The sequence below is a fragment of the Coloeus monedula genome, assembly GCF_965178545.1.
Source record: "Coloeus monedula genome assembly, chromosome: 18".
In the NCBI taxonomy this organism is placed as follows: Eukaryota; Metazoa; Chordata; class Aves; order Passeriformes; family Corvidae; genus Coloeus; species Coloeus monedula.
In genome coordinates, this window is record NC_138798.1 from 5,233,451 (window position 1) to 5,249,455 (window position 16,005).

The 16,005-nt window shown below is 55.7% G+C and overlaps 2 protein-coding genes across 2 annotated transcripts; one reads left to right on the forward strand and one right to left on the reverse strand.

The window, feature by feature from the left end:
- Positions 1-1,720: 1,720 nt before the first annotated feature.
- On the reverse strand, positions 1,721-13,886 carry HPS4 (HPS4 biogenesis of lysosomal organelles complex 3 subunit 2; the record flags this gene model as incomplete). The annotated part of the gene is made up of 13 exons (XM_082293288.1): positions 13,755-13,886; positions 12,885-12,975; positions 12,063-12,206; positions 10,935-11,042; positions 10,417-10,533; positions 10,198-10,292; positions 8,922-8,994; positions 8,184-8,217; positions 7,516-7,612; positions 6,180-7,068; positions 3,830-3,962; positions 3,426-3,534; positions 1,721-1,892 (listed from the first exon to the last, which is right to left on the reverse strand). Exons 1-13 carry the CDS (start codon positions 13,787-13,789, stop codon positions 1,721-1,723), a joined length of 2,097 nt encoding a protein of 698 aa, XP_082149414.1. The 5' UTR covers positions 13,790-13,886.
- Positions 13,887-13,923: 37 nt separating this feature from the next.
- SRRD (SRR1 domain containing) lies at positions 13,924-15,622 on the forward strand (the record flags this gene model as incomplete). Its single annotated transcript, XM_082293196.1, has 7 exons — positions 13,924-14,081; positions 14,163-14,203; positions 14,281-14,417; positions 14,495-14,593; positions 14,683-14,837; positions 15,073-15,118; positions 15,401-15,622. The coding sequence occupies 7 exons, from the start codon at positions 13,924-13,926 to the stop codon at positions 15,605-15,607; spliced, it is 843 nt and encodes a 280-aa protein (XP_082149322.1). The 3' UTR covers positions 15,608-15,622.
- Positions 15,623-16,005: the final 383 nt, after the last annotated feature.

Here is a 16,005-nt window from a genome sequence, read left to right on the forward strand (position 1 = left end):
ACCAGAGCAGTTTGTCCATGACTCTGGAAGTGTGCAGGGAAGTAGCACCTTACCTTGTGTCACCTTCCACATGGATGTCACCAAAGCAGGAGGTCACCAGGGTGGCTCCAGGGAGTTTTCACTCCTGCTCTGCCAACAGGCTCTTCACAGTCCTTCCATGCCCAGGATGGGAGCAGTGCCACATGACTCTGCTCCTGCTGAAGCACCTCTTCAGCTGCCAGGGCTGGCAGCCGGGTGGCATCTGTGCCCAGCTACCCCTGAGCAAGCAGCTGGCTCATCCTCTGGACGCCTCTGAAATTCCCTGCAATGTCTGTGGAGCAGCCCGAGCGACCTGGGATGGCAGAACGACCTTGGGAACTGTCTGTGCTGGGGTGGGACCAGCAGCTGTGGCAGTGGTGACCTTCCTGTGCCCAGCCCTGATGCTGGCACGAGCCTGCTCAGCACCTCACCACGTTTGTGTCTCTGCTCACCATCTCTTGGTGACACCAGTCACACATCTGTCCCTCTGGAAGCTTCCAAGCAGCTGCTCTGCAGGAATGATTGAACCAACAGGCTCTGCCTGTTTGACCCCAGCACTGCAGGAACCACCCTTGGCACGGAGCTAAACGGGGAACAGCTCCCACAACCCAGCCCCATCACACCAGGAACCACAAACATGACAACAACGTGACTCTGGCTGCTGACACACAGTGCTGGGACGAGCCTTGGAGACTCCTTTATTTCCACAGTCAGACTGGGGGTGTGTCTGCACCAGCAGCAGGTTCCAAGCCCAGCCAAACACAGGTATCCATCCCTCAGTCTAAACAGCCACCACCATGGCCCCCCCAGCCACCACTGACTGGGGACACTGTCAGAGCAGAAAGGGAACAGCTGCTGAAGGGCTACGAAACCTCTTTGGTCCCACCAGCTAAGGGGCATCTTCGGGGTCTGCAGAGTGTGGGCAAATGGAGCAGTAAGAGCAGTGAAATGAGGTCCTGCAGCAGGAGGGAGGGAGGGAGGGAGCACAAGGCCGAGGGACACTCGCACCACCACCATCACCCAGCCCCTGTGAGGCTGCACGTCCAGGTGGGCACAAGGAGGGCATGGCTGGGCTGGACCATCACTGACCAGGGAGGTGTGGAGGGATAGGGCTATCCCTTCGGAGTCACCTATGGCATAAAAACCTCCTGGGAGCACCCAAAAGGGGGCTGTGAGCTCTGCAGCTCTTGCTCTGCTCCCGTGTGAGAACAGGCAGGCACTGCTGACCAAGGTAAGGCACTATGTCATGGCAGGATCATTCCCATGGATTAAGGGATAGAAAGAAAGCCAAAGTCTGACCAGGGCAAGTGCAGGCACGGACAGTGGCTGGCTGACATCTCTGAAAGCCAGCACTGCCTGGGGGCTCTGTAACTCAGAGCAAGGTGAGGCTTTACCTCAGATCAAGGCACGTAGGGAGTCTGCAGAGCTCCAAGAGAGTCCCTGTAAAGTCCATGTAAACCAAGCGCCCCAAGACGCTGCATTCTGTCCTCAGTCTTTGGTAAATGCTGTCAGTGACACCTGCACTGGCCCAAAACGTGCTGCAGGACAGGGCAAGGAGCGTCCCTTCCTCAGGGCCAGGCAGGCTGGAGACCCCACAGAGGCAGGGCAGAGCCTGTCTGCCTCCATGGGGATGAACAGCTGAGATTTTCCTTACTGGAGACGAACATTCTGCAGGGCAGAGCCGTTGTCTGAGTACAGCAGCTCACAGCAGGTTCACCCCGTGCTTCAGCAGCTTCTGCTTGGCCTTGCTGGGCAGGCTGAAGGCGCTGTCGTGCGGGTTGGGGACGCCTGAGTTGCGGAGTGGAGCTCCCAGCTGCTGGAAGTAGGTCTCCTGGACAGGATTCCGGCAGGCATACACAGCTGTGGAGGCGTTCCTGGAGGGGCAGGGAAAGGCAGGGGTCAGACTGACAGCTTTGGGTGCAATTCACAGCTGGGAACTGGGCTCCCAGTTATTGAGAGGGACTTTCAGGTGTCTCAGCATGGGAATGTGGAGTTGAGCAGGCACCAAACCCCTGAAGGCCACAGGGAGCCAGACCCTCCTTCTAAAGGGGCTTGGCATCCTAAAAGGGAAAGTGGGATATTACAAAATCATTTAGTTTGGGAAAGATCTCCAAGACCATCGAGTCTAACCTGTGACTGAGTCCAGCTCAGTGCTCTGGACTGGGTGACAAGGTGAGGATTGGTCACAGGTTGGACATGACGGTCTGGGAGGGCTTTTCCACACTTAATGATTCTGGGATTCTGTGTGTGGCCATGCTCCAAGGATTCCCCTTGCTGCCAGCCCAGCCCAGGACACCATGAGCCTGGAACACTCCTCGTGCCCGACATTCCTCCTCTCCCACTGCTGCTGGCCACAACCAAATCCCAGCACAGCACCCCACAGCAGGAACCACGTGTTCAGTCACAGGTGTGATGAAGCTCAGATAAGAGTCAGATTCAGTCACCACCAAAGCTGTGATTAAACACACTAATTAAGACTAAGAATCCCCCTCCCGGAATATTCCCTGCAGCATGGCTGGCAGGGAGCAAAGCCAAGGACCCTGGATTCCTCCTCGAAGGAGGAAAGCAGCAACTGCTATGTTTGCTGACACCCTTCTGTGACAACTCTCCATGAAAGAAAGCAGTTTTAGTCATCTTGTTACTCAGGCTGATTCACACATGGAGTTGCTTTTTTCGGGGTAACAGGGAACACGCCAGCTTAGCCAGTCAGTTTAGGATTGGATTTAAGGAGCCAGCGAAGCTCATGCTAAACAAGGAGTTCTCCAGCACTGGAGTGTGTGATTCACATCCCCTTGGCAAGCGGTGCCAGAGCAGCAAAACTGTGTAATTCCCAGGAACATCTTTATTTCATCGTGTTTTGGACAAACAAGCAGGACTGGGTGGGTGGGCTCAGCTGAGGAAAGGGGTGTCCGCTTCAGCCGTGGCCTGGGAAAGGGATCTGGATGCCAGGAAAACTTCTGGATTTTGGGAAGGGCTCTGGCTGTGATAAGACCATCCTGCCTGGCATCACAATTGAGTTTGCCACGCACATCACAGTGTGTTTCCAACCCAACAAGCCGTGCAAGAAAACAATATCTAAGTTGCCAATTCTGGGCGCCTTTGGCTCCCTGCCGAGACACAAATTTATTAGGAACAGCTAAATTTAACACTGCGTCTTAGAACCTTATGGTGCCAGGAGCTGGCAATGTGTGAGTGTTACATCTCTATCCAAGCCATGGCACCACTCAGCTGTGCCCTCAATCCACTCTCCTGGTGCCACTGCAGCCTCTCAACATCCAGGCAGAACATGAAGGAACTCACGAGTCAAAGCAAACTTGGGGAATAAAGCGACGTGACTGGTCCTTGGGTGTGGTCGAATCCCACCCAGCCTTGGAAAGGGGTTCTGCCCTTCTGGGAGCACCCCTTACCTGATGATCACTTCTGAGGCCGTGGGGAGCTGGCTGAAGTCGGAGTGGATGAGCGTGGCTGCCCTCAGGAAGTGCCGGTCCAGGGGCCCGGGGTTGTGGGGCAGGTTGGCTGCACGACAGGAGAAAAGGGGGTGTTAAAAACCCACTCTACAGTGTGCCCCCGTTCACCAAGCAGGAAAAGGCTCTGGAGCTCGCCACAGACCCCAGACAGCTGAAGTACAGGCTGGGGACACCCTCAATCCCAATAGACAAAGCTCCCTCAACAGGGCTTTTGATCTGGGCTCTGTGGTGGGAGCTCTGGTGAGAAAGGCTCCTGAGAAGGTGTGTGAGGAGTGAGAAAAGGTTCCCTTAAACCCCATTCTCCTCATTGTTCCCTCCTGCAGCCCCAGAAGACGAAGGCTCACCCGTGAGGACGTTCTGGACACAGTCATAGTGTGTGAAGCTGTAGTTTGTCCTGGCTGAGGCCGAGGAGTCCTTGGGCAGCGTCTCCCTCAGGTGAACCTCGAGGCCGTTTAGGGAGGCCAGGCTGCTGTGGTACTGCAGGCAGAGGGAAAGGCAGAGCTCAGAGCCTCACCTGTGCCTCAAGGAGGTGCTGGAGGGAGTTCAGGTGACAGAGGGACCAGACCCTTCCTCACTCTGCTGTCCAGGCTCCCACCTGGAATGGCTGGGAAACTTGGGCATGGGGGGAAGCTGACAAGTCACAGAGCTCCCAAGGCAGTGATGGAGCTCTGAGCAATCAGTGGGAGCTGTCCCTGCCCATGGCAGGGCTTGGAATGGGATGGGCTTTAAGGTCCCTCCCAACCCAAACCAGTCTGGGATTCTACGACTCGGGAAAGGGCCCTCCAACCTGAAAATCAGCCATTCAGCCACCTGATGCTACTAATTACAGGAAAATGCAAGGCTCCATTAATTTACCATCAACCATTACTCTCCAGGGCTCATTTCACATGATTTACAGCCCCAGCAAGGGACATCCCTCTGCTTACACCGGGCAGTACAAACACACACAACAACGCACTGAATGAATGCCAAGATGCTGGTCTGGGTGGATTTTCAGTAGCCCAGAGGCCCTGATCATGCTGAGGCTCCCTGGGCACAGGCAGGGCACAGGCAGGGGTCCTCCACCACTCTTGGGAAGATTAACTCCATAATCCTCATCCTGCCAATGCGCTTTCCCCCACTGCGGAGAGGATCAAGCCTTTGTTCAGCAGGACGGCAGTGCCTGGCCTACCCTTGACCCCTGTCACGGAGCAGATTTTCCTTTCTGTGCAGTGAAATGGAGGAATAAGACTTAAAGAGCAGCAGGAGGTGAGGCCAAGAGCCTCCCACTCCACAGGGAAAGTCTGGGATGGAACCCGCTCTCCCAGGGGTTTGCAGCTGCACAAGTAGCATATTTTACCCTTCTTTGGTGACATTTGGGGGCCTCAAAGCATTCAATAAAACATTAATTATAACCCAGCTTGGACATCCCTGAGAGCTGAGGGTCATTTTTAATCTATAGATAAACAAAGGGACAGACAAGCTGAGGTTGTGCCTCAAATCCACCAGCAGCAGAGCCCAGTCACAGCCAAAATCCAAGCCGTGTGACAGTGCAGTTTTGGTGAGATCCAGAACAAGGGTACGTGAGATGGAAGGAGCAGGATATTTGGGAAAAGAGGAACCTGAATGCAATGAGAGCTTGTCAGCCCCAGGGCAAGACATGAAGGACAATGGACCGTGCAATCCCTGTGCAACTGGGATTCCACTCTCCAGTGTGGAATTCCCAATTCTCCAATTCCCACCTGCCTGTGTCCCCCCTGCTGTTCCAGATGAGCAGAAAGGGGACAAAGTGCCATGTCTGGTGCAAAGGGCCCCGGCTGCACCTCCTGGCTCAGCTGATTTGGCAGCAAACCCTCCCCAGGCACATCAGCCTTGCCGTGCAGAGCAGACATTCCCCAGCTCCCAGGGTCCCAGGCATCCCACAGCTCTGAGGGGAAGGAGCAACCTTGAGGCTCTGCATTAGTCTGAGCTTCCCTGCACCTTCCAGTCTGGCTGGGTAAGGAAATTAGGTTGTTCCTATGGCAACTAGCATATCAAACAGGGCTCTGCAGCTTTGACTCAGCTCCTGGTGGGGAGGCAGAGGCCAGGCAGCAGCTCTGCAGCTGATGCTTCCCAGGAAAGATGGGGGGCCGGGCACATCCTGCCCCCACAGCCCCGTTAGCTCTGCTCACAGGGGAGCCTGGGTACCCAAACCCCACCTCAGGGAAATGTGGGATTGTTCTGGCGTAGTGCTAACATGGCAGCCCTCTCTCCAGCCCCAGGGAGCAGCCTGGAGGCTCCCACAGCCAAGGGAACCTCTCCGGGACCTGCTGCCAGCCCCATCTGCGGTGGTCCCCGAGGGAGGGACTGTGACGCGCAGGGCCGGGGATTCACAGAACCAACCTCGCTTCCCAAAAAGCGCCGAGCTGCCGGGGATCCCCAGCGAATCCCAGCTCCAGCGCAGGCCCTTGGCAGCCCGCGGGTGTCTGTCACACCCACACGCTCTGCTCCGGTGCCGGCACTGCCAGACAACAGCAGCACCGGGAGCTGCCTGCGAGACGCGGCTGTCCCTGCTCCGCTCGCGCTCCGACAGCTCCCACGCAGCCGCGAGCGGCTTCGCTGGCACAGCACGGAGCAGGTGATGGAGGGACGGGGAGCACGATCCCTCCTCAGCTGTGACCCCTGTGCCCCCTGCCAGTGCAGCTGCAGCAGGGCAGAGCTTTCTTTCCCACTCACCACGTCCTCCACTGCACCGCGGTCCTGGTGGAGCTGCTCCTCAGCCAGCAGCGACAGCACCAGCCCCTGGATGCAGTGAACGTAGAGGCTCAGCCGGGCTGGCTCGCCACTTCTGCCTCTCAGCTTGCCCCAGCTGCCCTCCCCGCTGCTGGGACACGGCCTGGCCCCTGCAGGGGCATTGGGCAGAGCCTCCTGAACCCCTGGGACCGGCAGTTGCCTCCCGATCCAGAGCTGTGCGTGTCCAGCAGGGTCTGGACAATCCAAGCCCCACACGTGGTCACCAGCTGTGCTGAGACTTCCTCCAGACACACGGTCCTGGCTCACAGTCCATGGCTTGTCCTGCTCATTGGATTTCCTTCTGCTCAGCTCCTGGGCAGGAGAGGGAACAGCTGGACTGTGGCTGACCGAATGGGAATTTTGGGAAGCACAGTGACCACCATCAGAGTCCACAGGGGATTCCCTCTTATCCTCGCTCTCCTGCTCCCAGGAGTAAGGGCTGGGAAAGGAAAAGCCTTCCAGGTATGGACCTGTAGTCCAAGCACACTGAGTCTGGAGTGAGGAAGGGCTTGGGAGCTGCTCTGTGTCTCTCTCTGAGGGGAAGGATGTTTTCCTGCTGAGCTCTGAGCTTTCACTGCCTGCTCCACTCAGGTTTGCAGCTGGAGAACTCCTTGCGCCGCCTCCCACTCCAGGGAAGTCCGTCAGAGGACTTGCAGGGCTGCCCAAATGCACAGCACCTCCTGGGGCAGCTGTGCCTGCAGCCTCCTTGTGGGACTGCTGCACAGAGATTCCATCCAGGGCTTGGTTTTCATGAGCTCCTGTTGGTTCTGGAACTGCCTGGGAGCAGAGAGCACTCTCCTCTCCTCTGGGGCCTGCTGGGGACATGGGTGACCTGGTGGGAGATGAAAAATGGATTAAACACTGAGCAGGATCTGTGTGATAGCTGATTACCCCACTGGCTCCTGGCACTGATCAATGGCTGATCCATCCCCTGCTACAAAGACACCTGGGAAAAGGGAGGGCCGAGGTCTAACACAGGCGAAAAGCCTGGGAATCTTACTCTGCAGGTTCCTGGGAATGTCCCTTCCTTGTGCACAAAGCAGTGCTGTGAGCTTAGGGACAACACATCACAGCTGGTTTGGGGAAGCAGCTCTGCTCCAGGCTGCTCACAGCAGGGATATGGACACGGGAATTCTGCCCAGCCTGAGGGGCCTCAGGCAGCTCCAACAGGCAGTGACAGGGCCTGAGTCAGTTCCAGAGAAAACAGTGACAATGGCAACAGGGACACAGAGTGAGCTCCTGCTGTGACTCCTGCCTCTGGGTCAGGCTGGCTGCCTACCTGGCCATCCACTCCACTGGGAAGTCCCGGAGCACGGAGACTTCCTCTCCTGTGAGGAACACCGGGATGATACGGACACCCGGCGGCAGCAGAGACTCTGCAAGAGCAGGGGAGGGTTGAGGATTCAACGAACATGTCCCAGCTTAAAAAGAGAAACCAAACCTCATCAGCCCAAAGGCTTCTGCAGGAGCTGCAGGCCTGCCATGATCCTGCATCCTGACTGAGCTGGGCAGCCTTTTCTCACCCTGCCAGCATTTTCCCATCCTGCTCATACCCTTCATGCCTGACACAGCCAAATTTCCCCTCAGTGTTTCCATCCTGGCAGATCATCCCCACACTGATGCTGGGAAGGGATGGCTGGAGGTTTGGACTGCAAGCACCAGCCATCTGTTATCAGGGCCTGGCAGTGGCCACGTGGCCACATGGGGGACTGGAATTAAGGCAGGCATGGCTGGGAATCTGCAGCACTGGAATAAAACCCAAAAGAGCAAACCCAGCAGAAGGAGCTGGTTCTGATCAAACAGCACAGGCTGACTGGTGGCAGCAACACCCTCTGGGATATTTTGGATATACTCCAGCACCCAGCACAGCCTGGATGTGAATCCCAGAGAACCAGCTCGTGCTCCCATGCAGGGAAGGCATCCCATAGGATGCAGCTGGATGCTCACCAGGCTCCTGTGGCTCCTCACCTCTGGGCTCGCTCTGCAACAAAAGCCAAGAATCAGTTCCCTGGATGGATCAGGACACCAGGACACCTCTGTCACTCTCCCCAGCCCCTCAAGACCACAGGAGACCTCACACCACCCCCCCCAGCAAACACTGTGGATGGTTTGTGGTGCTGGGAAGGAGTTTGGTCCTTAGGGAGCCCTCAAAGCCAAGGGGACCTTCCCAAGAAGTAAAACACACCTGAAAGGCAGGAGAGAGCCCAAATTTATCATCACCACCACCTGCTCAGGGCACAGAAACTCCCTTCATTCAAGCAGAAGAACAGCAAAGGCTGCCTTCACATCTGCATAGTGATGGCTTTTTACCTTTTTACAGAAGATCCTGATCACATAAATAATAGTTTTTGACAAGTTTTAAAGCAAATGAAAACTGCTGTTTGTCCCTTTCAGACAATCATTTGGCGGATTTTCCACAAAATACCTAAACTTGTGTAAAAAGCCAATCAAAACATCACATAAATGAGAACTCATGAATTCAGTAAGTTGAAGACTGAAAAAAAAAAGCAGATTCCAAGTGCAGAAGTCTTGGAACCCTTTTCAGTCATAACTAATAAAAGCCTTAAGCATCAACATCAATATTTGTCCTTCCCAGTGGTGACACATGTCAGATCTGTGTGACAACAGCTCCCACACCACATCCTTGCAGGAATCTGCTTGCAGGGAATGTGTTCAGTACCATACCTGGCCTGGGGACTCACTGCCCTGCAGGAGAACTTTGGCAGTGAGGGGAGGTGGCAGCTGGGTGCTCACAATCCTGAAAGGACAAAGCAAAGTCAGAGAATCATGGAATGGTTTGGCTTCAGAGGGAACTTAAAGATCATCAGTTCAGAGAACTCTGATGACATTTGGTGACAAAATATCTCTACCAGACAGACTAGAGACACAAGGTGACACATCCTGGTGCAGGACAAGGCTCCCAAGCCCCTCCTCAAGTCAAATGTCCAGCTCTCAGGTGCTGCAGTGACACACTCCAGTGTCCTGCCTGCAGCTATGAGGTCACTCCCTGGCAGATGCTCTCCCTGTGGCACATTTCCAGTGCTCATAAAAGGTGTCACTGGAACGGTCCATGCCAAAGAAAAATGGGACTTGAGTGCTGCTGCCAAGGAATTCTCGGAATTCCCCACCTCCTGTCTTTCAAGGCCACCTTGGAGGCTTTCCTTGAAGTCATTCAGCCATCTTTGATTGAAAGAAGCTGGAATGTCTCACGGGAGTGCTGGCTCATCCCCTGTGCACTTCCTGTCAGTACAGACAGTGGTCCTGGCCAGCAAGTCAGGCAAACTGAGGGACACACCTGCACTGATCTGCACATCTGCAGAGGGAACACTGCTGGGAAAGCACAACATCCACACATCTCCCTTTTCCTTGGTGGCTTCAGAAGCCCCAGAAGTTCAGTCTTCACATCCTGCTGAGTAACAAAACCAGCAGATTGCTACTAAAACCCAAGTCTTGAGCTCCTTCATGCTGATGAGCACAGATAACCTTGGAGAGACAGTTTACAAGGGTCTGGAGTGACAGGACAGGGACAAACTGCCAGAGGGCAGGGTTCGATAGGATATTAGGAAGAAATTCTTCCCTGTGAGGGTGGGCAGGCCCTGGCACAGGGTGCCCAGAGAAGCTGTGGCTGCCCCTGGATCCCTGGAAGTGTCCAAGGCCAGGTTGGACGGGGCTTAGAGCAACCTGGGATAGTGGAAGGTGTCCCTGCCCATGGCAGGGGGTGGAACAGGATGGGATTTAAGATCCCTTCCAATCCAAGCCATTCCATGATCCCACGACTCCATGAACCGCTCACACTTGGTGACACAGAGACCGACAGGGACTGCCTGGCCTGAAGCTCTGATGTTCCTGCCAATAACCAAGAGCAGCCCTCAAGCCCTCACTCTGCTCCCTGGGTGCACTCCAGGATCCCAACCCTGGAAAGGGGTGGATTTAACCCTTCAGGGAACACCTGGTTACTTACAAGCCTTTGTAGAGGATGCAGCCTGCCAGGACATGGGGAGAGCGCTGGCAAGTCTGCAGGATGAGAGCTGCCTTCAGCAAAAGCAGGGGATCCACCTGAACAGGGAGAACCAGGGCAGTGAGGCCTCAGAATCCTGGGAAACCTCAAAGCAGCAAATAAACAAGCACAGTGGCACTGGGGCAGCTCTAGAGAGAGGCACTGCAGAGGACAGGCTCTTACCTTGGTTTTGTCCAGATGCCAGAGAGAATTGAAAATCCTGTGGAGGTCACTGGTGTTTTTTTGGATGTGCTCAATGTACCTGTCCCACTCCCTGCTCAGCTCCTCCTGGGAAAACGCCTGTGGGTGACAAAACCCCCCAGGTTGTCACTGCACAGTGTCCACGCACTCGGGGTGGGACATGGAATCCATGTGGGACAGACAGGGCCTGCCATGATAAGGTCAGGAAAAGGTGGGACACAACACTGAGGGGAAACTGCTCCGAGTGAACATCTGGGAAAGGTTTAGCAGAGCCCCACAGGACCTCAGAGCAATGCAGGGCAGGGGGATCACCAGGTCACTTTTCCAGGTCCCACTTCTTGGATGTGTGACCCTTGCTAGCAGGAGGGCAGCACAAGGGAACATTGCAGAGCTGGGACACCATGGGAAGTGTTGAAATCTCCCCAAAAGTCACCGTGTCCCCAGTCCTTTGTTACTGGGTCCCTCATTACTGGGTCCCCATGTCCCCAGCCCCTCGTTACCGTGTATGCACCATGCACAGGGCCCTGGTAGAAGGTGAAGAGGCCGATGAGCTGCTCCAGGAGCCGCCGGCAGCTCACGTCAGGCAGCTCCACAGCACAGCCCAGCACCTGCAGCAGACACAGCCAGGGATGGAGAACGTTCCCTGACAGAACTCAGGCACGGCAGGTGAGAACAACTCTCATCGCTTTCACACAAGGACAGGCAAACTCTGTGCAGGCAAACACCCCCCAGAATCACAGTCACGGGAAAAGGAAATGCAAACATACCCACACAAGAGCCCTGGCACAGAAAGGATAAATAAATATCAGAAATGCAGCACTTCTGACACATTCCCCGCCCACGTTAGATGACCTAACTTGGTGCTTCAATAGCTAAGAATGTTCTCCTGAAACGAAGTACTTGAAAAATATTCAGATGAACTCATTGTTTATATTATGATGACGCTCTGTTTAGTTTTTGAGTTGCTGAAACAGAAGCAGCAGCGCCAGTTAAACGGGGCTGACTGGCCTCAGCCCAGTTCCCAGGGATGGTTTGGGGCACTTTGGTCACAAATGCCACACGCTGCTCTTTATATACTAAATGTCTGTGGGCACTGACAAAGCTCAGGGGACGCTGAGGGCTAGAAGGAAAGAACAATCAGACTATCAAACAGTGACTGTGACCTTATAAACTACAGCACATAGAAACCTGTTATGCCCCATCTCTGGAAGTGTCCAGTGCCAGGTTGGACAGGGCTTGGAGCAACCTGGGATAGCGGAAGGTGTCCCTGCCCATGGCAGGGGGTGGGACTGGATGAGCTTTAAGGTCCCTTCCAACCCAAACCAGTCTGGGGCTTTGGGATTCTGCTTCCAGTCAGGAAGATCTTAAGAAATCCCTTTGGGTGTGGGCACACAAATGAGATACATGAAGTTTTCCTGCAGGAAGCTGAAGCAATGGTCAGGCCACAGCGGGCTGCAGAAACCAGAATTTAAGTTAGCTTGCAATGAAATTTGCCCACTGCAAGGTCCCTCCCCAAGCTCTCCCCCAGTGCAGCCCACACCCTGAAAAATAAACCCTCTTTGTTTTATCCAGTCCTTCAGCCCCTGGCTGTTTTCACTCTGTGACTGCTCCAGAGCTCCTGAACTCACCCACAGAAAGTCTCCATCCACTACCACAGCAAACTTGAGTTTCCTGAGGCGGACGATGCTGGGAGGGGCCCCGGAGATCTCAGTGAGGCAGCGAACAACCCCGGCCATCTGCCCACACAGCAGCTCCTGCTGCTCCGGGAGGGTCTGCCAGGGAGCAAAGGCTTTAACTTCCCATTAAAAGAACTCAGAAAAAAACCTGACTGCTGTTTTCAGGTGTCAATAAAAATTAATTATCAGTTCGACTCAATTTACAGAAAGGGTTGTCAGGCATTGGCACAGGCTGCCCAGGGCAGTGGTGGAGTCACTATCCCTGGAAGTGCTCAGAAAATGTGTGGGTGTGGCACTTGGGGACATGGTTTAGGGGTGAACAGGGTGCTGGGTTCATGGCTAGACTTGATTTTAAAGGTCTATTCTAACCTTAATGACTCTGGGATTCTGTAAATCAAATGCAATAGAACAGGCAAATTTCTGGGAGAAAAAAAACTGGATTACTTTTTCCAAGCAGCACAAGGGCCTGGGGATTCTGGAGAGGAACTTTCATCCCTCGTGTGTGTTTATTCACATCACCAGGACAGTCCTGGACTGTGCTGGCCCATTCCTCAGGGAGAGAGCAGAATGTAACCCCATTGCTGTGCCCTGAGCCTGGTGGAGCCCAGCCCTGCTCTACGTGGAGCTAACTGATAATTTGGATTTCTTAAAACTTTTGTGACTACTAAGTAAGGATTAACCCAAATCACCCGGAAGCCCAACCCTTCCAGATCCAGAACCATCAGCCTGACCCACAGCATCCTTTTACAGGTACTGAAATAAAGCAGACATTACCTGGGAAGGGTAAAAATAACAGATCCCGGCACTCGTAGGATCCCCTTCCTCCTTCACCTTTGAGCCATCATAAAGGAAAAAGTAATTCCACCTAAAAAACATTGGCAAAAACGTGTATTTGAAAAATGTTACCCTTCTCCCTTCTCCTTTCTGTTACTTCAGGAAGAGCAGCAAAGATTATTGCAAATGGAGAGACATTGTTCTTGCACAATCACACCGAGTTTACACCCAAAAGCAGCACCTAAAAGGCCCCCCATGACTAAATTTGACCGCTTTTGTGAATTTAGAACAGGTGCTATAACTCCACCTCTCAGACATGTGGAAAGAGATGCGGACTTGTGAGATACCGTACCCTCAGCACACGGGATAATTATCGAGAAGCATTATCCATGTGCATCCCAACCAGCTCCCGGGCGCTGCCTGCACCCAAGAACCCCCGAGGAGCAGGAGACAGGGGGTCCCTCTGAGGATGTGATATCATTCTGCTCATAATTCCTTGGATGCACGTATTCTGTAACTCTTTTTCGTCCTGTCCTGTCAGCCAGCACCTCGTCACAAGCTCGGAACGAGCTTCGTGCGGGAGTTTTCCCGTAGGAACAGCGCAGGTCTGGAGCAAAGGCAAGCGGTGGCTCCACGGTGGCACCGAGGAACCCGCGCTGCTGCCGGGCCAGGAGCGGGAGGCTGGATCCGCTCCCGGACCGCCCTTCCACGGCCCTGGAATGACTCACGCACAGACACCGAGCTGCTGAGCCCCGGGGGGCTTCCAGACCTCACCCCCGACCGGGGACAGCAACGAGCAAAGGGCCGAAGGTGCTTCCCGGGGCAGCGACGCGAGCGGGGGAAGGGGCCCGGGGAGGGGAAGGGGCTCACCATGGCGCGGGGCCGGGCGCGGCGGGGCGGGACATGGCTGCGGGAGGCTCCGGCCGGTTCGGGGATGCTCCGGGCGGTTCCGGGATGCTGCTCCGGGGTCCTCCCGCTCGCTCCCGCCGCCGGTTCCGGGCGCGCCCCCGGTCCCGTGACCGCGCACGTGACTGCGCGCATGGCGGCGGCGGCGGGAGGGTGGCGCGCGCGGCGGCGGCGGCGGCGGCGGCGGCGGGGCCGGGGCGAGGAGGAGGAGAAGGAGGAGGAGGAGGAGGAGGAGGAAGAGGAAGGCGGCCCCGGCACCGAAGCGGTGCTACGGCGGCTGCGGGAGGCGCGGTGAGTGCCCGGCCCCGGTCCCGCTGTCCGCTCCCCCACCGGAGGCTGCCGGGCCCCGCTGACACCGCGCTCTCCCCGCAGGGACGATCTGCTGAACTCCGGCTTCTGGGCGGCGAGCGCCGGTGAGTGCGGGGAGCGGGGGGGGGGGGTGCGGGGACAGCGAGCCCCGGCGCCGCCGCGCTGACCCCGCCGCCCGCAGGAGCCGTGCGGGCCCCGCTGAGCGGCCCCGCCGAGCCGCCCGCCAGCTGCGTGTGCTACGGGCTGGGCCGGTTCGGGCGCTGCCCCGCCGCGCGGTACCAGCTCGCCTTCCTGCTGCTGCTGCTGGACGAGCTGCGGGTGAGCATCGGGGCCGGGGGGAGCGCCGGGGTCAGCGCCGGGCCGGTCCCCGCTCACGCCGCCCTGTCCCCCCGCAGGTGCCGCCCGCCCGATGCGCCCTATTCGACCCGGCCTTCTCTGCGCGGGAGGCGGCGGCGCTGCGAGCGCTGGGGCTGTGCCTGCTGCCGGAGAATGAGGTGAGGAGAGCGCCGGGTCACACCGCCCGGGAGCCGCGGGGGCCCGCGGCCGGGGCTCGGCCGTGACGGGCTCGGCCGTTCCTGGGCAGGAGGGGAAACACGGCGTTGAGGGCTCGGCCACGCTGTTCTACATGGTGCACTGCGGGAAGGCTCTGTACAACAACCTGCTGTGGAGCAACTGGAGCCCGGCGGCGCTCTCCAAACTGGTCATCATCGGGAACAGCTTCCGAGGGATCGAAGAGAGGTCTGGGCACACCCTAGATAGGCTCTGGTGCCTCCAACCCTGCTCTCCTCTTCTCCCTCCCACTGCTTTATTTTTATTGCTTCCAGCAACTCTCTCCCTGTTTTGCTCATTTTCATTGCCATGAAGTTTTCAGTTGTGAACCCTCTCCCCCCTTCTCTGTCCCACCCCCACGCAGAAAACCTGTCTAAATCCACAGCCACGTTGTGTCTAACATGGGCACCTTCTGTTATTGCAGGTTGCTGTCGAGAATCTTGGAGAGAGATTATTGTTACATAGCAAAGGTATGAGGCAACAGTTTAACATTATTGTTTCATGTTGACAACACACCTTTTAATGAGAAAGGAAATAAATTGCCATTGGGAAGAAGAGGGGGGTTATTTTTATAACCTTTTCCCTAGATCCTATAATATAAAAGCTAATCACTTTAGGATTGTTCAACATCTGCAGAACACCCTGCACACAGGGGCTGAGGGTAATGTAACACCATCTTCCTCCTCACTGGCTCAGCTTTGCAGGAAGGGGCTTCTGCATTGTCCATAACTTTCTCCCCAAATGCTCTTTAGGTCTTGAAAGGGGTGGAGGAAGTGGCCCTCCCCAGTCACCCCCGCTACCTGGACACCTTCAATGACACCTCTGTGCACTGGTTTCCCTTGGACAAACTGCAGGAGCTCTCCCCTGAGGTCTGGGACTGTGTGGAAGAGCCGATGTACCAAGACTGTGAGGACCTGGAGATCATCAGGAAGGGGGAGGGAGCTACTGCCAAGTCCTGACCATCCCTGTGGTGGCGGGGCTGGGATCCACATCTCTTCCCATGGAAGCTTCTGTGCAGCTGAGATGGAGCTCAAGCAGGGACAGTGGCATCAGGCTCTGCCAAAAGTGGCAGCACCTGAATGCTGAGGTGATGGGACATTTTTGTATCTTATTTAATAAAAAGTAAAGCTGAGCTTTGATTTACTCTCACTGAACTACAGCAAACTAATTCCACCAAAACCTGCCTTGAAAACCATCTGTACTGCAGTGACTGCTCTTTGATTCCCTCCCTTTTCATAACAATTCAAGACCTTTGCATGTACTACACACATTTCAATGCATCAGGAAGGGGGAATTATCTGAGGGGTTTGTAGTGGGAGGTGTTGGGGTCTAGTTGCCAGTGCAGGCTTGGAAGAAG